This window comes from Camelus bactrianus, chromosome 27, assembly GCF_048773025.1.
Source record: "Camelus bactrianus isolate YW-2024 breed Bactrian camel chromosome 27, ASM4877302v1, whole genome shotgun sequence".
Taxonomy (NCBI): domain Eukaryota; kingdom Metazoa; phylum Chordata; class Mammalia; order Artiodactyla; family Camelidae; genus Camelus; species Camelus bactrianus.
In genome coordinates this window covers 32,457,798-32,482,848 of record NC_133565.1, presented here as the reverse complement: position 1 = coordinate 32,482,848, position 25,051 = coordinate 32,457,798, and the positions used below count along the sequence as shown (strand labels likewise).

The following is a 25,051-nucleotide window of genomic DNA, read 5'->3' as shown; positions in this document are numbered from 1 at the left end:
ATTGTTTTGAGGGGGAATGAGATAATACCTAGAAAGTGCTTTGAATAGTACCTGGAATAGAGTTAAGCAACCAGTAAATGTCAATTGTTACCACTTTTATTAAGAACATCCCAATATTTGCACACTTCCCAGGCATGAGCTGCTCCAACTGGGCAGGTGTCACTGACTGAAAGGGAGTAGCTACATGGTAGGGGGAGTGGTCCTATGTGGACACAGCTTCTGGTTCCACTCTAAGAGATAGATGCAAATGACTGAAGATCTTCCGACAAAGGTACCGATGTACCTGTTATGTATGGAGTTTCCCTGGGAAAATGACCCCTCTGGTATCCTGAAGACCTGAGGACCTACACCAGGAGGTCCTATCTGGGAGAATCAGTCAGCAATGTCACCCTTCTAGTCTGTTCCATGCAGCACAAGGCTCAAAAGCAGCTACCTGGAATTTAAGAACTGTCTATATTCTGAAAGGAGAGTTAAAAAAACTCGTTTCCAAAGACAAAACACTATCTTAATCTTTGAGGCGCAATGCAGTGAAGAGGCCAAAGGCTTTGTAAGCAGACACTTGAGCTCCAGTTCTAGAGCTGGACCTGCTGGACCTTGCCTTCTCTGAAACCCTCACTGTAACCCTCTGGACCTTACCTTCCTTGTCTATGCAGAAATAGAAGGAAGGGAGACTATCTCACTGGACTGTTGTGAGGTTTAAATGAGGTAATGGGGGGAAAGCACTAAGCATAGACACTGGCACTTGGCAAGCACTCAGCTGGTGCTGGTTCCCTTTGTCTGCCCAGAGCTGGGCCATGGCCTCGGACAAGGTGGGCGGCTCTCAGAACCGAAAGGCTCTGAGGCTTTGGGATCCTCCCTGCCTCCCATCACTCCCAGACCGGCTTCTGGACCCCCTCTTCACCTTCCCAGCCCAAGACTGCTACTAAATTGATGAAGCTAAAAGGGTTTGATCATGTTGGTATATTTATATGTAAATACAAAACTGTATCGCTGTAAGATATTGAATATGAACATTACAATTATTTTCTGATTCTGACTCAGTCCATTGACGTTAAATACAAAATGAAAAGATTGTAAAAGTAAGAATATATACATTCAAAGAGCTTATTACAGTATAAAATTATTGAGGTCTGATCAGCTGCCAACCTCATCTGTGATGGGGAGAGAAGTTTTAAGGGTTCCCGGGATTTTCTTGGGAATGTGGAATGCTGGGAACTCTCAATTCCATCCCTGGCACATCAGGCTGGGTAGGCCAGGAGCAGACAGGGACAGGCTGGATGAATAGGGAGGGACTGCAGGGGACTGCCTCACCCAGACAGGGCTTCAGTTTTTTATTGACACAGAACCCACCCAGCTTGAGCTCCAGGGTCTGGCATGCTAGTAGGCAAGGAAGAGACAGGCATCTGAGTGGACAGGGCCAAGCTGCATATGAAAAGGAACCTTCTAACAAAAGAAAAAGGGGCCCAGCTCATTCTCCAGGGAGGGATTCTCCTAGTATGTAGTTTCTGCTCTCTCACATCTGGGCTCCCTCTCTTTCCTTCTAAGATTTCGTACCATTTGCTTTTGGCTCTGGATGCTCAGTGAATTCATCTCTGCCCAGATCCCAATCCCCAAGAAATAGGGAGAGGAGAGGGAGGGTCTAGAATCACAGTGGAGGTCTATTCCCAAAATTGGCAAAGTAAACAGAAAAATCAATAGAAAAGGGCAATCCATGCTGAATTAAACCAGTGTCACCACAAACCAGTATTCTTGGCTCCAACAGGCAGCATCCTGGAGAGGAGTCATTACACAAGGATGAGGGCCTGTGGCAGGAGCACGGAGAGTGGAGGTGTGTGTCCTTCTACACCACTCTGCAGTCTGACAACAGGAGACATGATCCCCAACCCTGGCTAGTCCAGGAATAACAGCAGGGTCCAAGAAGCAAGGAGTCTTGAACTGTAACACGGAGCCCCAGGAACTTCTACAAAGGAGTGTTTCTGTGTATATGTATTTATAGAATATGACCATATTATCACATACAGTATATATTATATACACACGTACATATGGACTCATACACATAAGTGCACATACACACACGCACACACACAGAATGACAAAAAAGACTGGAATACACGCCCTAGGTATAAACGTGCTTGGCACTCGGGACGTTCTCTAGAATATGTAACTTGGTCAAGCTCTCTGGGAAGGAGGTGGATGCTCACCAAACCTCCCCATCAAATCCTAGCAAAGGGAAGGAATGGAAAGAGACCTCGGGGAAGGAGAATGGCATTGGGAAAGGGGGGCAGGGAGGTTCCTTCCCCACTTACCTCAGGGCCCCTGGCAAAAATCGACAGCCACAATTTGGTTTTAATAAGGCACAGTTCGATAGCAGGTGCTAGGAATTAACAACGCATTGCTGCCGGCCCTTTCTAGTGGCAGTTTTACCACACCTGTCTAGCCAAAGGGAAAGGCTGCCTTGCGTGCACATGTGCGCCGGGAGACACAGAAAGAGGTTGGTCCATGGCTTCAGCGTAACTGATGGCAACCTACAGGCTCAGCAGTGTCCAGGGTAGTTTAAGGAAGGCTGACCAGCAGATAGGAGGCTCGTGGGACAGTTACTGACCCTCCATGGCCAGGAGATTGTGGCTGGAAGGCACCATGCCCTCCCTCTCTGCGAACTCCAGGATTGCCTTGTAGCAAAAATAGTACTGCTCAGGGGTCTGGATGCTGAAGGCCCTCTGGGTCCTCATGCGGGACACAGTCTGGAACACATTAAGGGTGCCAAGCTCCTCCAGCTGCGCCAGGCAGATGTCCAGTGAGCAGAAGGTACCTGAAAGAAGGAAGGAAGGGGTCACACTTGGTCTACCTCTCCACTTTCCCTCCTTCTACCAAACAACGCAGGCAGAATTGGATGAATGAATTCAGTGACAGGGTGCCTCATGGCAGGAGGCCAGCTGGCCTTAGTCCTGAAAGGACTCAAGGAGGGGGTCAAGGGAGTGCTGAAGGCCAGAGAAATGGGAAGGCCTCTTGTCTCTCAGGATATAGATGGGGGTAACAGGGTAAATAGGTGGGAGGGTGACAGAGGAAATTCCTGCTTCATCCCAGACAGCCAGAACGACAGCACTCCCATACCTGGGCCCTAATTTTCAGAGATTCTACAACTTCTCCACAGAGACCTAACACAAACCTATTCTTGACTTTCTCCCAAAGGGACTTCTGAACTAGAAAGGCTAACAGCCTGTGCAATGTACATCCCCTTAAGGCAAAAGCTGCTAACTGGTCCCAGAATGGAGAGCGTGGCACTGGGTAGGAATCTTCCCAGGGAGGGGATGGGAAGAAAGCGGCAGCCCGGCTGAGCTCTCTGGAACACCCAGGTGGCTGTTTGGGATCAGAAGATAATCACGCTGATATTGGATGTATAAAGCATCAACACCTAGAGGACCTGGCTTGTGAAGTGTATATACTGGCCAGCGTACCTAGTACTAAGTATACCAAGAGGACACTGAAGAGGAATTTTTCATGGCAATTCACCAACAATGGATCAAATATTCACATTCTGGCAACTGAGAGCTTTGTTATTCCTCCCCCACCCTTGCTGCCTCTGGATGCTCTGAGAGCTCCATCAGGTGCATTACCTGTCCTGCCAATGCCTGCACTGCAATGGACCACGATGGGTGGCTCAGGGCACTGCCCTTTGGAGCGTGTGCCCATGCTGCTGACGGCCAGCCTCTGCTGGTTCCTGACTGCTCTCAAGAAATCAATGAGGGAAGCTGCCGAGGAAGGGACACCATAGTCTGGCCAGCTCAGGAACTGAAAGTGGGTCACCTGGCGTTTCTGCCGTTCCTTGGATGGAAAAAGAAGCAAACGTTAATGAGGTATTTTCTGTTTGCCCCTGACTACCTCTGGCTTTTTCAGATTCTCAGCCCCCTAGTATCCTTACCATCAAGGTTCCTACCTATCACACTCAACTTTCTCCACAATTGCTTCTATACAAACTCAAAAGAAAGGTTAAATGTCTGGAGAGGGCAGAATTCCAATACTGTACGATCCAGATTTCTTATGTTATAAAAAGTTTTATTCCTAAGTAACGCCACTGTTGTGTCAAGACAATATGGCTGTTTTGGCTCTGAGCTCAATATCCTGATCCTGTTTCCAGAAGAACGGAAGTAACTTATAAGCTCCCTGGAATCCTGCCTAGTCCCTTTGGGGATTTTCTTTATGGTAAAGGTTTTCCCCTAGCTTCAAAAAAAGAGAAAAAAATTTACCTCCGTGTTGTGAATTTCTAGCGTTGTTTTCTTATAATGGTTCATATTCTCCACGCCTAGATTGGTCACCGTGAGGAAGCCAAATCGGATCCGAGAGTCTTTTTCTAAAGGCCAGTACTGGCCACACTTCCTCCTGCCGCCTTCCTCAAAGCTGAAGATACACAGAGAAAGATAAGCCTTCCACCCTTCCTCTCCACAGCACTAGCCCTGCTCTCCCCGGGACCTGCTGCACCCCTGGACAGAAATGCCATCTCGCATTGCTTCTGTCTAATTTACACCCTTACTTCTTGGCAGAAAAAGGAAACCTTCATTCTAAACAGATGTAATAAGAGCTAAAGTGTCTGCACATACTCATTTAGCAGACATTTACTGAGCACCGGCTATGTCTGTTTGGTCCCTTTCCGGATACCTCTTGGTAATCCTCACATGCCTGGGGTAAATACTGGGTGGACAAGGAAAGATAGTAGAGAAAATATGATGGGCCCGATCAAACTCTCCGTCCCGTGTTTCAGTTACTGTTCATTCTCTTCCCTAGCGAGAGGCCCTGGCTGACCGAGGAGTGGGAAAAGCACAGCTCCCGGGATGCCAGCAGGAGGGCTGTGTAAAGGCCTGAAGGCTACCTCACTGCTCTTCAGTGGCTGCAAAGTTCTCCCAGGTGGGACCTCTTCCACCACCCCTCCTCCAAGTCAAAGGTGGCTTATAACAGTGCCATGAGGAAAGGATCTGAGCAAACATTCTCATTAATTTTTTTCTCCTCATCTGAAATATGTTATTAATCATAGTGATAATGATACTAGTGAAATAATAATTCCTGAAGTTTTGGCAGATATGTAGACCAAAATTTCAAAAGTATTCCTTTCATCAAGAGCTCCCTTCCTGCTTGACCTATTGTGTTTCTCTTCTCTTTCTGGCAAGTTCTCCTATAGGTGGGAATATGAACAAGAAGAAAAATAGTCAAAAGTAGCAGGGAAAGGGAGAACAAAGGTGAACTAATAATTCAGGAGCCAGGGAGATGGCTGACCTTTGGAAGTAGGGAGCAGACTAAAAGTGAATTGCCTGATGTTTCCCAGTGCTTCATTTAGCAGTTAAAGCCAGGAAGGACCTCAGAATAGCCTGTAACTGGCACAAGGTCACCAGAGCCATGGATTAAAGCTCTGACAAGTCAGAGTTCTCACTCTCCACCATACCTGGCTGTGTTAACTCTGGGTCAGCTAAGACAGCTCAAACTCTTTGCCATGGCTTTCCTAATCCTCACTGTTTCTAAGAGCTAAATTCCACTCCAGTATCACCCATGCTTGGGGACAGGGTGGAGGCAGAGGGCAGTGGGTAGAAAAGAGACAAACTTACCGGGTGGTCATGACAATCACCAAGACTTTTTGCTCCCAAACCATGAGCCAGAAATCACGGTAAGTATTCTCCAAAGGGCCTAGAATGAAAGAAGACAAAGAACTTGACCCTGGGAAGCTCTTCTTTCCTTCTTAGGCTCTTCTGCTTTTTTGCCCAGCTAACCCTAACCTAACCCTAACCCTAACTCCAAAGCACATATGCTGGCTCCCTGCTTTTCTGACTACATCCCTGCTACTCAGGGTGGTCCTTGGACCACCAGCAATAGCATTGTATGGGAGAGTATTAGAAATGCACAATCTGCATTTTAGCAAGATCCCAGGTAAAGTTGTAGGTAGAATACAGTTTGAGAAGCAGCGTTACACATCTTCTCAGAGCCGTGTCATCAGGGTTCAACTACCACATCCAGACTGACAGTGTGACCTGTGCACATGTCCCTAACTGTTTTCCTCTCACCTAAGCCTTACAATCACCAGTTCCCTTCTAAACCATTCCCCTTCCACATCCCAGCATCTCCTCAGACACCACATGTTTGCAAGTCAGTCTCCTCCTTCAAAATCGCCTTTATCTCTCCACTTTCCCAACTCTGTTAACAGTTCTGGCATTCTTAAATCACTCAATCTTGAAAAGCTGGCATCAACTCTGACATCCATTTCTTTCATCTCCCAGAAGCAGTCACCAAGTCCTAGATTTTTTTTTTTTTTTGCCTTTGAAATGTTTTTGATTTTTATCCTTTTGCCCCATCCTGGTCTCCCTGCCTAATTTCACTACCACAGGGACCACATCACCTTTTGTCTGAGTTACTGTAAAACCATCTTGGTTTACTTTTCTGAATAGGAATTTCTCTTCCAGTCTATTCTGGATACTCCTGCCAGTTTAATCTTTCTAAAAAATTGCTTTGTCACAGTACAGACACACAGGGTCACTTCCGCCTCTAATCCTTTGTTCATGCTATGTCTCTCACCTCTACTGCCATTGACTTTCTGCCCATTTTCTTGTTTCTTCCCTTCCAGCTTTATTGAGACATAACTGGCATACAGCACTATATAAGTTTAAGGTGTACAGCATAATGATTTAACTTACGTACATCATGAAATGATTTCCACAGTAAGTTTAGTTAACATATATCATCTCATACACAGACAAAATAAAAAAAGAAAAAACATTTTTCCTTGTGTTGAGAACTCTTAGGATTTACTCTCTTAACAACCTCATGTATAACATACAGCAGTGTTAACTACATTTATCAAGTTGCACATAACATCTCTAGTACTTACTCATCTTATAACTGGAAATTTGTAACTTTTGGCCACCTTCATCCAATCCCCCCTCTCCCCAGCCCCTACCTCTGGAAAACACAAATCTCATCTCTTTTCTGTACGTTTGTTTTTGAAGTATAACTGACTCACAACACTATGTTAGTTCCTGGTGCACAAGTGATTCATGTCTATACATTTCTAAATGACCACCACTATACCCATTTTCAAGTGCTGCCTCTTCCTTAAAGCTTTCTCTGAACACCACACTCCTTGCAGGGCTCTCCTGTCAGCTCTTGCTGGCACAGCTGGGTCAAAATAGCTTAACCATCTAATGTCTATGGTCTTACACCAGTCATTTTACTTTATTAGATTAGACTCTGTAACAGTGGACTTCTCTGAAGAAATAAAGTCAATGGTTTATGCTGACATGGGTGAAACAATCCACTAACCTGGCTTGTAAGGGCTTCTGAACCAAACAGACATGCATTCAAATCCTGGCTCTGCCACTTAGTAACTGTGTGATCCAAGGTTACCTAACCTCTTTGGGCTTCAGTTTGTTCATAGATTAATAAACCTTCCTTGCAGAGTCTCTATACTAATTAGATGGTGATTATGTACTTGATATATAATAGATATTTTCAATAAATGACAGATACTATTATTAGAAATATGAATAAAAATCAGAATACTGAATCTAGCCAAGAAGGTTAACCAGGTAAATTAAACCAGCCTTCTCAACATCTCAGGATCCCATTTTCCAGTCTTAACAGAGTGCTGATACCTTCAAAAGGTAGAGCAGTGCTTAACTCAAGAAATCCTATCTCAGGGGTTGGGCAGGGGAGAAAAAGAAGAAAAAAAAAAAATCCTATCTCATAATCCTGGACGAGTGTCTTTTCCTGGTCAGGGCTTTCTGAGCCAGCCTATCCCTGCAAAATCAGCAACTATGAGCAGTGTGCCCTCGCCTTCTGAACCTGGAGAAAGGGGCATTCTGAGACTCTCCAGAGCCAGTCCTCACCCTCCATAAGCCCATTTGTGTGGAGGCCATCCTCCTCAACAAAAACTACTCTCAGGGAGATGACATATTCTACAGCTTTCCTGATAGTTCTCTTATTTCTTCTTAGGGTAGTAAAAGGACGCTTTTTGGAGGGAGTGGTCCCTGCTATAGGAGAAAAATAGTGGGGGAGGACATAGCTCAATGGTAGAGTGAATGCTTATTAGCATGCACGAGGTCCTGGGTTCAATCCCCAGTACCTCCATTAAAACAAACAAACAAACCAACCTAAATATCCACCCCCAAATTTTTTTTAATGAAAAACAAATCTGTGACCATCAGACCAATTAACAATGTACCAAAAATCTGAAGGCCCCTTTCCCTTTTCTTCTCCCTCAACTTCCATTTTGAAAAATTTGAAACCGACAGAAAGTTGGAAAAAACAGCACAATGTAATCATACGTTCTTTAGCTCAAAAGCTATCATTTTTAGCTATCATTTTGCAACATTTGTGTGTCTCTCTCTCTATCTATAACATATATTTTCTTTTTTACTGAACTATTTAAAAGTTTCATACATTTTGATATTTTACGCCTAAATACTTGAATAGTATTTAGAAGAAAAAGAACATTCTCCTATACATTATCACAATGAAGCAATTAAACCAATAGCATTATCTCATACCCTGTCTCCAACTGTCCCAATAGGTTGTCCTTAACAGTTTTCTTCTCCAAATTGAGTTTCCAATTATGGATGATACATTGCCTTTGGTTATCAATGTCTCTTTAGTCTCCTTTAATCTAGAACAGTTCCCTGCCCTTTGTTTTTTGGTTTTTGTTTTCCAAGGCATTCACTTTGAAGAGTCTAAGCCAGTTCACTAGTATGTCCCACAATCTGAATTTGTCTGGTTTGTTTCTCATTAGACTCAGACTTAAAAACTGGCAACATACAACATAGGTAATGTTTGCAGTTCTCACTGTATGTGTCACAACAAGAAGCACATAATATCTCTTTGTCCATTACTGGTGATACTAAGTTTGATCACTTGGTTGAGGAGGTATCTGCCAGATCTCTTGTTGGCAATTCTCCACAACGGTCAAAGAGCCTTAAGCTCGTATGACGGGCTGTTGTATCATCCTATGTTGGGATTTCTTCCCACCCTTTTTGAAGGCAACCTGGTATTCTTGAGATGGCAGAGGACAGGTTAGTAGTAGTACTGGGGCCCACAAATTCCATCTGAAATCCTAGAGCCCAGTACTTCACTGTCTTAGCAAAGACTATTCATGTCAGAGACTGCTGGCCTGCTCTGTGATGGTATAAGGACCAGCAAAAGCCTCTTAAGACTGGTGGGTATAGCTCAATAGTAGAGCGCATGCTTAGCATGCACAAGGTCCTGGGTTTAATCCCTCGTACCTACATTAAAAACAAACAAAACAAACCTCTTAAGACAGCAGTACCCATTCATAGATTGGACTCAGTCTCTGGGAAGTCCCACTGCCATTCCTGGACTCCTACTGGACATGAAGAGCATCTCACTGGCCAGTGAATTCTGATGTCCTATTCCCGTGGATTGGCAACATTAAGACATAGTCCAAAAATCTGTAGTTGTATGTTCAAATCTCTAGTTTATCTCTATGCAGTGAGCTTCTAGGCACATCTGGTACAGAAACTCTGCACCTCTCTCTGCCTTCCTCAATAACCCTCAATCTTTATGAAAGGCCAGAATCTACTGGCCACAACATCACTTCAAGTTACCATTTCCTTTAAAAATTATGCTGTCATCTGATGCAAACAGTCACAGGTAGATGATATAAAACCAGTTTGTGACAGGCAGACTAACTTACCTTGTGTACCAATGTAAGCATTCTTTTGCTTGTAGCCATCCATGAAACTGGCATTGATGTAATCTGTCTAATGATAAAAAGAAAATATTACTGCAGCTGTGTGAATACAGCATTTGGGTAGGAAAATAATGTACTAGGTAAATAAAACCCAAGGTGTGGATATTATCTTGTCAAGAAGAAAATGAGACCTGAAAGGGCCAGTTCAAAATCTCACTTCTGCAATGTTGCTGGGACGACTGTATATCCACATGCAGAAAAGTCAAGCTGGCCCCTTCCTCACACCATACGTAAAAACCAACTCAAAATGGATCACAGATCTAATGTTAAGAGCTACACTATAAAACTCTTAGAAGAAAGTATAGAATTACATCTTTGGATTAGGCAAAGTCTCCATAGATATGACCAAAGCACAAACAACAAAATAAAAAACAGATAAATTCAACTAGATTAAAATTGAAAACTTTTGTACTTCAAAGGACACCATCAAGAAAGTGAAAAAAAACCCACAGGATGCACGCACTTGATAAGGGACTTGTATCTAGACTATATAAAGAACCCTGACAAATAAACAGTAGAAAGACAACCCAGTTTTAAAATGGGCAAAGAATCAGAATAACCATTTCTCCAAAAAAGATATACAAATGGAAAAAACAAACAACACACACACACACACAAAGATACACAAATGGCCAATAAGCACTTGAAAAGCTGCCCAACATCATTAATCAGGGAAATGCAAATCAAAACCACAACACGATACCACTTCACACCCACTAGGACGGCTACAGGTAAAAGATAGATAGTAACAAATACTGGCAAAGATGTGGAGAAATTGGAACCCTCATACACCGCCAGTGGTAATGTAACATGGTGCCGTCACTTTGGAAAACAGCCTGACATTTCCTCAAAAGGTTTAACACAGAGCTACCATAGGACCCAGAAATTCCACTTCTGAGGGAAATGAAAACATAGATTTATAGAAAAACTTATTCACAAATATTCATAGCAGCATTATTCATTATAGCCAAAAATTGGAAACCACTCAAATGTTTATCAACTAATGAATGGGTAAATAAAATGTGTTGTATATTCATACAATTGAATATTATTTAGCAATAAAAAGGAGTGAAATGCTGATAGATACTAAAATGTGGATGAACCTTAAAACATGCTAAGTGAAAGAAACCAGACACAAAGGTTATATACTGTATGATTATATCTATGTGAAATGTACACAACAAGTGAAAAAAAAAAAAAAAAACAACAAGCAGGCAAAACGTAGGTGGGTTTGGGGGAAATGGAGAATGACCACCAAGGGGAGTTTCTTTTTCAGGTGACTGCAGTGACAGCTGCACAACTCTACAGATCTGTTAAAAAACCACTGACTTGTACACTTAAAAGGAGTCTATTAGGACTTGCAGCTCAGAACCAAAACCTAATGGGAGACAAGCCAGGCAACCTGAGCAGGAACATCCTGTCCCTGCTGCCACAAACACACAAGGCGAAGTGTGACTGGAGAAGGAAGAAAGCTCTACCTCCTATCTAGGACCATCAAGAGAGGGGCCAAACACCCAGGCTCTATTACTAACTGAGTTAACACCAAGCAAAAGCCACACAAATTCAGAGTCTCAATGAATAGCTTCTGACTCACTGTCTTCTGCCAATGTCCTCAGTCTTATCTACTTCAACATCATTAGCCATCAGAGAAATTAAGTAGGATTTAATTTTTTATTATTTTTATTATTATTTTGTTATTTTTATTATACCTTCTCACAAGATTTCTGCCAACATCCTCTAATCCAAGCTGATAAAAAAAGAAAGATGGGCACAGCTCCAGTCTTAAGTCATGGTATAACTAGTTGAGAGTCCCTAGCAGCTAGGATGGATACGAGAGGGTGTGGAGGGTTATAGGAGGACAAAAGAAAGAAGTTTAATGGCAAACTAGGGAAAATTCATACCCCACTCTACTCTAGAGAGGTCAGAATGACTCCCCAACCGGCCAACCCTTTCTCCACTGGGTTCCATCACTTGGAGGACAGTCTGAACTGTCAGTACCCCACAGACACCCTGAAAAGACATCTCCATCTCTTGGTCAAATCCATGTTACTTGGATATATGTCCATTAGTTAGGCAGTCTACCAACTTATCTTCCCGCTAATTATTTAGTCAAGAGTTTCCTGCTGTTCTCTCCTCCCACAGCAGCTGGTATTGACCTCATACTACTAGTGTTCTATACTGACTTGGACACCTTCACTGAGCTAATGGACCATCTGGAGCAGATCCAGCAAGGTAAAAAGCCTCATTCACTCCCAAACAGATTTCTCAATCCAGGCCCACCCATAGTAAGCCAAAGTCCATTCTCTGTTCAGCCTGGTACATTCCAGTAGTATATCCTGCAGACCGAGGCGAGACGGCATAGAAAAGTACAAAGGCTTTACCTGGTACATGCCAATCAACACTATTATATATGTAATGTATAAGCTGTTACTCTTGGAGCTACCTTCATGCTTTGAAAAGAAATGTTACCTCTTTAAAGGAGTCTTATTTCTTTATAACTAAGGATACCAGCTTTCAGCATTCTTATCTGTGAGAGCACTGGGCATTAAAATCACCAATTTCAGAAAACTCGTTAGATATTAAAACTGAAAATGATCTCAGAAATAAAGTATAGACCTGGGGCAAACTGAAATAGCAAGGAGAACCAAAGCAAGCACACTAGGGCCAGGTTCAACAGAAACTGGACTAACGGCTTGATAATTCCAGGAGAACTCTGTTGAACAATTCACTAGTAAACCTGAATCCTCCACTTACTGTAAAAATAAAGCCTCTGCCAATGTTTGCAGTAATGAAAAGAATTATAACTTAAGCAATGATCTTCAGATTAATTACAGGATGACGAGAATAGTCTCCTGGTACATTAGGTTTCACTCGTTCACTCACAAATAATTTACTGAATGTCTGACACATGTCAGGCACTGTTCTAGGTCCTGGAGACAGAGCAGTCAACAAGACAGATCCAAACAGGTATCTCTGACTCCAGAGCCCCAGCCTATCATTCTCCACTCCTTCAGAGCATATGCTAAGATGATCTCAATAATACTGATGAATTTGCCCTCAGTTGGCCAGACGCTTAGCTAATGCCCCTACAGGAAAACCCTCTTTAAGGATCCTAGACAGGGCTATGAATTCAGTTTATGTGCTTGAAATGGCGGGGTCAAAAGAGATTAAAACTATGATCCTAGGGTCCTAACTCATGTACCACATATGCCAAAAATAAGACAATGATTTTCCCAAGAATGATCTTCCAGAAAAAAGAGGGGGGCTGTAACAAGTCCCTGTACTGTGTGTCATGTTAAAGGGAACTATTTAAATTCCTCTACTGTGAACATCAACCTCAATGCTGTTTTTCTGATGTGTACAGAGGATACCAGACAGAACTGCTATATCAGAAAGAAAAAGAAGAAATGGAACAACTATTTAGTTGTTGACCTCAAAATTCTAAATGTCGGTTATTGCTGTAAACAAGTTATATTAAAGAAGACTTTAAAAAGGAGTATGTCAACTATTATGCTATAGAGGATGCATGAGACTATAGAGGATGCATGAGATACAGGATGAATGAAAAGAAAAAACTGTGCTAATGTTATGCTAATAGATTTTTCTGATTTAGGATAAACTTTTCAGTGCCAATACCATGCACTTCAAAAAGGAAAAACGATGTGTCCTGGAAAACTGTTAGATTTACTCAAAAAGTAGCTCAAATAAGGACAAAGACACTGACGTAAAAGGGGCATGTGAAGAGTCTAAAGAACATTTTCACTTAATATCTCTACTAATTATTATATAATGTGATTTGACATGTAGAGATATGATCAAATTAATATATTAAATAACATAGGCATTTGACCAATTCATTTCTATCCTGGATATTTAGGTACATACTAGTTGTCTAAAATTTTTGTCAGATCCTCTAAATAGAAAAACCAGAGGACACTTATAATCAGAGTTGCCCTGTAATGATGTATATACACTCACCAATATGGTGGATGATATGACTAATTTTATAACTAAGGAGTAAAAAGAGAAATAATTGAACAGTTATCAAGCACCTACAATACACCAACCTTGTGCTATCAGCATGTACATAAATTTCATTTACTCTCCATTTAGCACTACTGTAAGATGGGAACATAGGGACCTGCCTATGGTAACAGACTAGTATGTAGCAAAATTAGAACTCAAACCTTCTCGCTCTGGCTTAGAGTCCATGTTCTTTCTACTACAGTATAATTAAGCTTCACTTTGGAAGAGGCTTAAATTTCCCTCAGTGCTTCTGAGAAGATGACACTGATCTTCCTACCTGAGTGTGGCCACTTCGTTTGGTCAGCTTCACTCTAGTTTGGTCCAGGCAGGGTACATCCCCATAGCGGTTCTTCTCCAGGTTTCCTGGAGACCTGAAGGAAATGAAATGAGCAAAAATAAAGAAAAAAACAAAAAACAGCTACAAGAGTTGAAAATGTATGACTACGGGAGTAGAAAGGAGGGTAAGGCAGGAGATTGCTGTTTGTCACTGCTTTTTCCTTGTACTATCTGGTTTTGAAAAAATAATTTGCATATGTGTTGATTAAAAGCAAAAAGATACTACAAAGACTACCCATATAAAATAATACTCTATATATTGTTCATAGCCATGAACGTATATGTAATAGTATAAATAAAATGGCCTGGATGGGAACATATCACATTCATACTAGTGGCTGCTTCTGGGGAGTGAGAAGAACTGATGGCAAGGATTAGAAGGGATTTCAACTTTACAGTGAATTCTTTCTTTTATATAATAAAAGAGAAAAAGCAAATACGACAAAATATTAAAAACTGTCAGTATTAATTCTGGTGATAGGAAATAGTTGTCTGTCATGTTATATACTCTGTACTTTTCCATATTTTAAAAAATTCCCTCTTCCCACACAATTTAGCCCAGCTCATACTTTAGAAAGTTCCAAGAACAATTAAATAGAGGAAGGAATACTCAAGACCCAGAGTGCTGGAGCAACTGGATATCCACAGGCCAAAAAAACGAACATCAACCTAAGTGTCTTATACAAAAATTAATTCAAAATGGATCACAGTTTTAAATTAAATGTAAAACATAAAACTATAATACTTATAGTAAAAAAGAAAGGAAATCTATGGATTCTAGGGCTAGGCAATGTGTTTTTAGACTTGACAACAAAAGCATGATTCATAAAAGGAAAAATTGACTAAAACTTCATCAAAATAAAGTGGTTCACAAGAGACCCAGAAGAGGAGGAAAGGAAAAGCTACAGATGGGAAGAAAATATTTGCAAACCATGCCTCTAAGAAAGAACCAGTATCTAGAATATAAAGAACTCTCAAATCTCAACAGTCAAAAAAAAAAATCCAAATAGAAAATGAGCAAAACACATTTTACAAAGAGGATACACAGATGGTAGACAAGCACATGAAAAGATGCCCAATATCATTAGCCATTAGGGAAATGTAAATTAAAACCACAATTTTAACTTTAACTTACGGATCTCATTACACACCTATCAGAACAGCTAAAATAAAAAATAGTGACAACACTGAATGCTGGTGAGGGTGCAAAGAAAATGGATCACTCATACATTGCTGGGGGAATGTAGAATGGTACAGCCACTCTGGAAAACAGCTGGGCAGTTTTTCATAAAACTAAATATATAGTTACCATATGACTTAGCAATCCCACTCTTGGACATTTATCCCAGAGAAATGGAAACTTATGTTTACACAAAACCTAGACATAAATGTTCGTAACAGCTTTACTTATAACAGCCAGAAGCTGGAAACAACCCAGATGTCCTTCAACAAGTATACAGTTAAGCAAACTGTGGTACATCCACACAATGGAATATTACTCAGCAACAAAAAGGAATGAACTTGACACACATAACAACTTGGGTGAATCGCAAAGAGAATTACACTGAGTGAAAAAAAGTTACATATAGTATGATTCCATTTATATAATAACATTCCTGAATTGGCAAAATTATAGTAATGGAGAATTGATTCGTGGTTTTGGGGGTTAGGGACAGGGAGCAGTGGGATGGAGGTATGTGGTTATGGAATTCTGTATCTTAACTGTGGTAATATACACACAAAACTACATGAGTGATAAAAATCGCAAAGAACTAAATACATACACAAACTAAAACTGGGGAAATCTAAATTAAGATTGGTGGATTGTATCAATATCAATATCCTGGTTGTGATATTATATATACTTTTGAAAGATGTTACCATGGGAAAACTGTAGAAAGAGTACACATGGTCTCTCTCTGTACTACTTCTTATGAATACATATGAATCTATAATTATCTTATAATACGAAGTTAAATTTTTAAAAAGTCTTTAGAAAAAATGGCATAGGGGAGAAAAAAAGGAAAAGAAAGTCTCTTGGTCCATGGGCATTGTGCACAACAGTGAATACTCTGATATCTACTTCATAATCTGGAATGCCAAGGGAAACCTAAGTTTGTTCTGTGTAGGTAGTTCTAATGGAACCTGCTGTAAGACAGAGCAAGGTCAGGAATCCCCCTCTTCTCTGGCTGAGAAAAAGACTGGATGCATACAGGGGTCCTGAGCTCTTGCCACAAGAAAGAAACAGAGCTGTGTGGGAGAAAAAAATACCCTCCCCTCATGAAATGCTCTGCTTTCTCTTTCTCTTCTCTTTTTTCCCTTTACATTCTTCTTCAGCTTACTGACTTTTTTCTCAATTGCTTCTTCTCTCTTACTTTGCTTATTTGTTTCCTAACTCATTATTTTCCCTCTTTCTTTTTCCTAAAGGGCTCGCTCCCTGCATATCTTCTTTATAGCACACTGACTAAGCTGGACAGGAATTACAAGGGGAAAGAGGTACTCACATAATCACGGATTCCTGAGATAGCTAAGCTACCAAAGTAAGTGGATATCAGTAAGTCTAACATCACTTATCATACCCTGAGGTGTAAAGAAAGGAAATAACGTGGGTAAGTTATAGAAGGGATTTTTGGCTAAGCTGGAACTTGAGCCTGGGCACCCACTGGGGAGGGCTTCCTTAATTTTCAACAGAGCTCAAAACTTGGAGAGAAAGAAATTTCTGCTGCAGCCAATGAAAACATGGTAAGATAAATGAGAGCAGCAGTAAGAAAAATGATTCATACTCTATTGCCAACAATAGTTATCAAGTAGTTATAAACCAGTTATAGACTAACCAGGGGGTTTTGTGGTAGAATTTAGGTAGAAGGAAAGTCCCACAAGGTTAAATTCCGAAGGGGCAACTCTTCTCTCTGACTGACTGTGGATTATTTTAAATGCACCAGCACCCCTCCTCAGGAAGTAATGTAATACTATAAATGCCCTAGGGAGAAACTGCCCAAATGAAAGGATCAGAGATCACACGGAGGACGAGAAAAGACAGCTTACATTTTGAGCTTACATTTTTGTTTTTTCCTAAAAACATTTATATTTCAGGAAAATATTCTTAAAAAATGTATCCATTATTACAGGGTTCCTCTACTAGTACCAAAAAATTCAGAAATTCCAGAGCATAGCCTCTTAGCAACAAGCACCAAGAGGTGCCTCTTTCTGGGTGAGAGAAACCATCACCTAAGTGAGAGTGATGCTCCTTAATACCAGGAAGAAAGGTGTGGAAGGAGCCATATCAATGTGTGCCAGAAGCATCTTGGTAAGTGATCACTGGCCCAAATCTTTCCCACTTACATGGAACAATGGAAAGTGCCAACAGGGTTCTCACGACGAATGTCTTCATACTCCTCATATATCCCTCGCTTCTGTCTGGTGCTGACATAGTCCATCAACTCTTGGATGGTCATGGCGTGGGGACCAGGAACATGCACTGAGTCCCAGTCTAAGGCAGGAGGGAGGGAGAACAGGATGATCTCATCGAAGGGATCCGGATGGCCGTTCATCTGGGGTAGGAACTGGAAATTCCAAGTGGCGAGGTCAATTCTGACGTACCCACCCAGGTTTTCTGGAAGGCACTCCCTGGGCAGGTGCTGGGTGACCTCAGATGTCTTTAGTATCTGAATCTGGAAGGCCAGAAAGAATCATGTGAGTGGCAGTGCGGGGAGGGGGAGAACAACATACAGATAGTGAAGAGTAAGAATAAATGTGCTTTGCAGAATGAGATGAGATGTGCATGAACACCTGGTACACTTACAAAAGAAGTACACTGCATTTCACCTGCTTGGGATTGAAGTCCTATGAATCTCCCAGAAAAAGGTGTCACTTCCCAGAATGTATATCAAATTCATCCCTGGAATTAGGGGCCCTTAGATAAAGGTACAGTGAAGGAAGGCTTTACACTATCAACAAGGCTTTCCAGTACCATCTTACGTGGGTATTTGCCTTTTTGACTACTAAGAATGCACAGGAAGTGGTTATTTTTGTCAGCTTCATACTAAGGCAACCAATTCTAAGCCTGTTGGCTTGTGCTTTACTCACAGTTCAGTATGGATGTTCTCAAAGATAAGTTTCTATAAAAGCAAGACAAGATCAGACACCCAGAGGCAGGATAGTCCATGCTGGAAAAGTAATCTTAATACCTAATTCTGCTGTCTGCTGGGACACAGCCATCCTGCACCAAATTAGCCTAGCTGGTTCTCTTTGGAATCTGTGTGGAATGGGAATGCTTGACTCAGTTGCTGTTGCCTCTTCCTGGAATGCCCTCTTTTCCCCCGTGGCCTTTTCAAGGACCAGCTTGCAGCTCACCTCCGCTGTGAAGCCCTGGCTAACTGCAGGGGCAGTATTCTCCTCTGTGCTCCTGCAGAGCCACAGGCTTCTGCACATGTCTGTGTTTCCTTTCAGGGTCATGAGCTCCTCGAGGGTAAGGGCTATCTCACTCAACGTTTAATTCCCAGGGCCCAGAGCCTGGCCTGCAAAGGTGCTCGATTTATTTTGAGTTTACACATGCATGTATACTTGTATATAATTCAAGTGTAAGAACTTGCCTAAGGCGTCCTCGCAAAGAGTTATCTTAAGAAAGACTCTCCTACCCTGGGTCACCAGGTCCCTAAGTAGCTTCCACAGAAGCAAACGTCTGTAGTTTCCCCTTCCATTCCAAGTCACCTCAGCTACAAAGATCTGTATTGTCATTATTCATGTAACTTCATAATCTCATACTTAAAAAAAAACTCTGACAACATTTTACAACAACTTTATTATCTTACTCTATTATGTCAATGTTTTCATATGGCATTTCTTTCAAAAGTGAGAAATGAATGAGTGAATGACTCAAACCATGATCTTTTCAGTCTTGGAATACTCAGGGGATGAAAAGAGAATTAAGATAATTTTAGACAACATAGATAAAAGTAGAAAGAGATAGTCAGAGACTCTCCTCAACCAACCTGGTGATCAAAGGGACTGAATGGTACTTCTAGTTGAAGAAATTCAAACACCAGTTCAACAGATGGAATTATATTGGAAGTGGCTAAATATTAAAGGCCTGTAGAGCATACGACTAAACTTTAGAAGTAGTAGCTATCCCTTAGTTATCCAGGGGACACCTTCCTTCAGTACCATCTGCATGTAAAGTGCCACAGAAAACTATGTCCAGGTCCTGGCTTCAAGGAACTTGTAGTACTGTAGGAAAGACAGCCTGTACTGAGCTGGTCAAGAATAAAACAGAGGATGTAAGTGAATATACTAACAGAAGCATAAAAAAACTCTAAAGCCAGGAAGGTTTTTTGAAGGTAGAAAATTCACTGGCAGGTTTCAACAGTAGAGATGGGAATGTATCTTGGACAGATCCTCCCAACAGAATACAGTTAGCTGGCCTTACCCTCTCGCGGACTTTGTCCTTCAGGAGGAGGCTGATGATGGAATAGGGCACTCGGAACCATATGGGTGCTCCCACAATCAGCACTTTCTTCAAGCGAGCTGGGAAAGCTCCCTGTGGAGAACACACACAAGGATTTAAAGATACTAATTTGGGCACTGCAACCTGTGACTGCTCAAGTCCAAAGTTTAGGTTTTCTGTTCTTCTCCTGCTTTTTACCCAGCAGGAGGAGTCTACAGCCTAATTCAAGTTCCACTTCAGTAGCCAGAAAAAAAGTGGTTAAAAACAAAGCAACTAAAAGCTGATTTACCTTTAAAAGTAATGATGCTATGGAAGAGCAGATAGGAGCAGAGGTATGGCCTGGGACACTTCAGAATTACAGTAAGTGTGCTGGAATCCTCACATTTAAATGCATGGGCTTTGAGCTATTTGATCTGGATGCATTTAATGACTAAGACTTAAGGACTTTTGGTTACATTAATAAAAGATATCCTAAAGATTCTCAAGTCTTCCTGCAGATCTGAAAGAAGAATCTCAAAGGAAACTTTGATAATAGATGGCTATCTCCTTACCATTTTTTCTCCTGATTGTTTCCCTGATATGTTAGTTCTCTGTGATTCTTATTGTCAGCACAGTGCTGCATTTTCAAATAAACTCCTCCTTTTGAAATAAATAAAATAAAAAATAAGAGTAATGATGTTATGCTCTTGTCAACATAAGCTTTACGGATCGAAACTATTCTGATTTTTCTAGTCTGCATATATGTGTGCATCTTTAAGTTCTACTTATTAAAACTGCAAAGAACAATTAGATCGTGAATAAAATGAATATGAAAGAAACATTTCTCATAATCATTCCTTTATTCTGATATCTGTGTTTATAATAATTTATTTTTCACTCATCTCTTCATCTACGAATTCATTCAGTCAATAAATATGATCTGTGGGCACAAGGGCAAATGAGGTCTAAAAGAAAGGAGATCCCTTAATAAGAATGAAAATGTGCTCCTTCTTAATCCATAGCTTTGGTTTCATTTAGTTTCTCAATATCTTATCCCTCCTCATAGGCAGGGATACTGACTAATACTGGCATTCTAACTGGGAGGAAATTATTCCCAGTGATTATAATAGTATTTTAAAGTATTATAATAGCACTTTACAGTATAAAAGATACATGTGAAAAAAATTAGCTACTCTATAAATAATAATCAGCATAAAAGTCTAATGGTAAAACCTCTGGTTTATAATAGGACTTGTGCACACATATACCATCTCTCTCCCTCCCTGTCTCTCTCTCTCCCCAAGCCACTGGTCTTACAAAAAAGATGATTTAGCCTTGGTATCTGCCCTTTTTTTTTTTAGCTTAGCAATAAACTTCATGAGAAACATGCAAGACAAATAGAATAATGTGAAAACCTTATTGAAAGACAGAACAAGACTTAAAAAAAACACACACACACACAAAACAAAACAAAGAATTCCTGGATGGGAGAAGATAACACTGTAAAGATGTCAATCCTCCTTAAATTAATTTATTAATTCATTATATCCAAATAAAATCCCAAAGTATTTTACTTCTCAGAACTTGACTGAATGACTCCAAAGTGCATCTAATCAAAAGATGGTAATTTTTTACATTTTTCTCATCAGATTTAAAATTCTGAAAAAGTGGTTACCCCTGAGGAATGGCACTGGGGTGTCTGAGGGAGGGGCCAGAAACTTTTCCTTGAATTACTTTCTAGTTGCTTTTATAACTAAAAAAAAAAAACTAGTTGTAAAATAAAGTTCATTTTCAGTATGCATGTTAAATATTAGTAAAAATTTAAATAAAAGCACACAAAAGTGCATGTAAAAGAATAAAAGTACAAAAACAGTCAAAATAACCTTAGAAATAAAAGAATATGGGGAAGCTTTTCTTAAAAGATCTTCAACTTCATTATAAGGCTCCAATAAATTAAAAAGTGCATATGTTGGTCTAGATGGCTAGATCAACAGAAGAGGGAGTCCAGAAATAGAAACACTTACCATATGGAAATTTAGTGTAAGATAAAGGTGTTATCCCAAATAAGTAGGGAAAAAAAGGTATTAGTTAACAAATGCTGCCAGGACAGCTATTTGAAAACAAATTATTTAATGAATAATATTAATCTATATATATTATATATAATGTGATATATTATTAAATATAATACAGTATATAAAATTACAATGAAAAATTAAGAAAATATAGTAGTACGACAAAAGATACCATAAAGTTGAATAAATTATCACCTGCAAAAATACTGGTAATACACACTTATAATAATCTTAATTTTCTTAATAACAAGTCTCATAAATCAGTAAGAGAAAAATAGTTGAATAGAAAAATGGGTAGAATATATGAGAAAAATTTTTAAAGAACTACTTATTGACAATAAATGTGAAAATATGCTGAAGTTCACCAGTAGTAAGAAAACATCAAATAAAGACATGAATATAATTGCAATCAAAATAATCAAAGTTGATGAGACCCTGGTGTAAGAGGGTGTTGGTGAGAATGTAAATTTGAACTAAGTTTTTAGAGGATTATTTGGCAATACTTATCAACATTTTAAATGTATGTACACTTTGACCCTACAAATCTGCTTATAGCAATTTATCCTGAGGAAATAATTGGCCAAATATACAAAAATATATGTAAAATAATGTTCACTGAAGCATTTATAACACGAAAATTTTTTCTGCTTGGTATACCAATAAAAGGAATACTCTGCAGCCATTAAAATGTGAGGGGAAAAATGAGTTTGCATTGACAAAGATGATGAAGGTACACTACTAAGTTAGTGGCGAGTTACAATTACTGACTATAGTAGAACTCCATATTTGTAAAGAAAAAAATAATAAATTACCCTCACCCTGTGTGTGTGTGCATATACACACACACACACACACACACATTTTAAAAGCCTGGACATATATACCCCAGGCTCTTTATACCGATAATCTCCTAGAAGTGGGATTATAAGTAATATTTTGGCTGTCACTTATTAGTTGTATTACCTTCAGCAAGTTCTTAAATTCTCTAGGCCTAAGTTTCTAGATCTATAAAATGGAGTCACTAATAATAATAGCAGACACATGTCATAGGAGTTACATCAGAGTGAATTTTAAAGCATGAAAAGAGGTTGGAACAGTAACCAAACCATTCAGTAAGTGTCAGTAAATACTATTTTATAAGTGTCTGCATTAATGAATTTTCTTAAGGTGATATATTTTAGCCATGTATTTCATAATCAGAAAAATAAGGTTTATCCTTTGCGGGAGTAAATCTACATTGTCTAGTAAAGGTAAATTCCACGTTGTCTGGTTTCAATGGTTCACCTAAAACAATAATTTAACAGCTAAGAATCCATATGATAGCCACTAAAATAGGTTATGACATTTTAAAATTTAAAACCAGAATTAATCCTAAGAAACTTACCAAGATGGGCAGAAAATCTACTCAGAACAACTTGAGAAGTCAAACATTAATATTTTTATTCCAGTGTCATTTTGATCAAATCCTCACCCAGTAACTACTGGAAATTAATTCATACTACATAGAAATCTGAAGTGTGAGACAGTGCATTAAAGATAAACTTCTATTTACAACTTTCATGAAAATAAGCATGGTAGGGGATTATATTTAAAATTTTATCTGTTTCCAATGACAGAGCAGCAAGTCACCAAGAAGAACATGATATGGATTTTAAGGCAACCAAAATTTGATTTCATTCTCTTCTAATTTATACAGCAAAACCAACAAAACATTTAGAGACACATAAATAGCATGAGAATGGGAAAAAAAAGATACAATGATGTTATTACTTAAAGAATTAAAAAAAAAGAATTCAAACAAATAAAAAAAGGAGGTTATTATTTTAGAACTTCTAAATTCAAAAAAAGAGAAAAATTATAGAGTGCAGTACTGGGATGGTTGATGGAAACAGACACTCATACATGTTCATGACAATGTAAATTTTTTTTTCTGCTTTTATGGAGGGTAACCTAGTGATGTATAAGAGAGATATGACTATTCATAACCTTTCATCAAATAATCCAAGTCTTAGAAACTATATCTTCTTGAAAGAATGTAAAAGAAAAAGCTAAAATGATCATAATAGTATTATTTAAACCTAAAAACAATCTGAATAATACAGAAAAGGTTAGATGATTAATTAATTGTCTATAATATATTAACTTAACAGGCTACTGTGACTGTTAAAAACTGGTAAGTAGAAAGCCTAAACTGTGGAAAGGAGGGACTATTTAGTATTTAAAACTGGGGAAAAAATAGCCACCCATATGGGGGAAAAAAAGTCAGATTCCTACATCTCATACCATACTCAAAAATCAACTCCAGATGGATTAAAGTCTTAAATGACAAAAACAAAATTTAACACTTTTAAAAGAAAATAACTCCTCAAAAAGTTAAATGTAGAATTACCATATGATCTAAAAATTCCACTTCTAGGAATATACACAAAAGAACTGAGAGCAAGGACTCAAATAGATGCTGTAACACCAATGTTCATACCAGGATTATTCACAGTAGCCAAAAAGTGGAAACAACCAAAATGTTCATCAATAGGTGAATGGATTAACATGTGGTATAAACATGCAAAAGAATATTATTCAACCTTAAAAGGAATGAGATTCTGATACATGCTACAATGTGGATCAACCTTGAAAACATGCTAAGTGAAATAAAATAGACACAAAGGACAAATATTGCATGATTCCACTTATATGAGGATGTAGGACAGGCAAATTCATAGAGCAGTAAGTAGAACAGAGGCTACCAGGGACTGTGGGATAGAGGAAATGGGGATATACTGTTTAACAGGTACAGAGTTTCTGTTTGGGATGATGAAATCATTTTGAAAATGGATCGTGATGGGTTGCATTGTGAATGTCCTCAATACTACTGAACGAAACACTTAAAAATGGTTAAAATGGTAAATTTTGTTATGTACATTTTGCCACAAACAAATCAACTGAAAAAAAGGAATACACATGGTGGAATCAGTGGTAGGGCAGTTTAAAAAAAAGAAAATCGTTAACATGTTTTTTCTGACTTTGAAATCGGGAGGATTTACAATGTAAAACACAGTAAATAGAAATTAAAACACAGCTACATTTAACCATATTAAAACTAAGAACTTCTGTTAGTCAAAAGGACTTTATAAAAGTGAAAAAACAAGCTATAAACTGAGACCATATATGTGTATGTGTGTGTATATATATTCACACATGTACATATACACATACAGACACAAATGGATCAGCACTAATATATCAAAACTACATAAATGGATGATAGGAAAATGGGTAAAAGCCATAAACAGGCATTTTAAAGAACACATATGTGGCCAATACATATAGGAAGAGATACTGAATAAGAGACATGCAAGTTATACCACAAGATACCATTTTATACCCACTTGATTGGGAAAAATTAAGAAGTAAGATATCAACACGTATTAGAGAGGAATGTGGAAATTTTAT

General features: G+C 39.4%; 1 protein-coding gene across 6 annotated transcripts in view; it reads right to left on the bottom strand.

The window, feature by feature from the left end:
- Positions 1-80: 80 nt before the first annotated feature.
- Positions 81-25,051, bottom strand: part of PTPN9 (protein tyrosine phosphatase non-receptor type 9) — a 65,702-nt gene continuing 40,731 nt past the window's right edge. For all 6 annotated transcript variants that reach the window (XM_074354134.1, XM_045516833.2, XM_010955358.3 and 3 more), the window contains exons 6-13: positions 19,530-19,640; positions 17,447-17,775; positions 14,046-14,139; positions 9,686-9,752; positions 5,595-5,673; positions 4,248-4,398; positions 3,618-3,825; positions 81-2,812 (exon numbers count right to left, since the gene is read on the bottom strand). In XM_074354134.1, the coding sequence (XP_074210235.1) occupies positions 2,598-2,812; positions 3,618-3,825; positions 4,248-4,398; positions 5,595-5,673; positions 9,686-9,752; positions 14,046-14,139; positions 17,447-17,775; positions 19,530-19,640 (1,254 nt within the window). In that variant the 3' untranslated portion in view covers positions 81-2,597. The remainder of the gene's footprint in view (positions 2,813-3,617; positions 3,826-4,247; positions 4,399-5,594; positions 5,674-9,685; positions 9,753-14,045; positions 14,140-17,446; positions 17,776-19,529; positions 19,641-25,051) is intronic.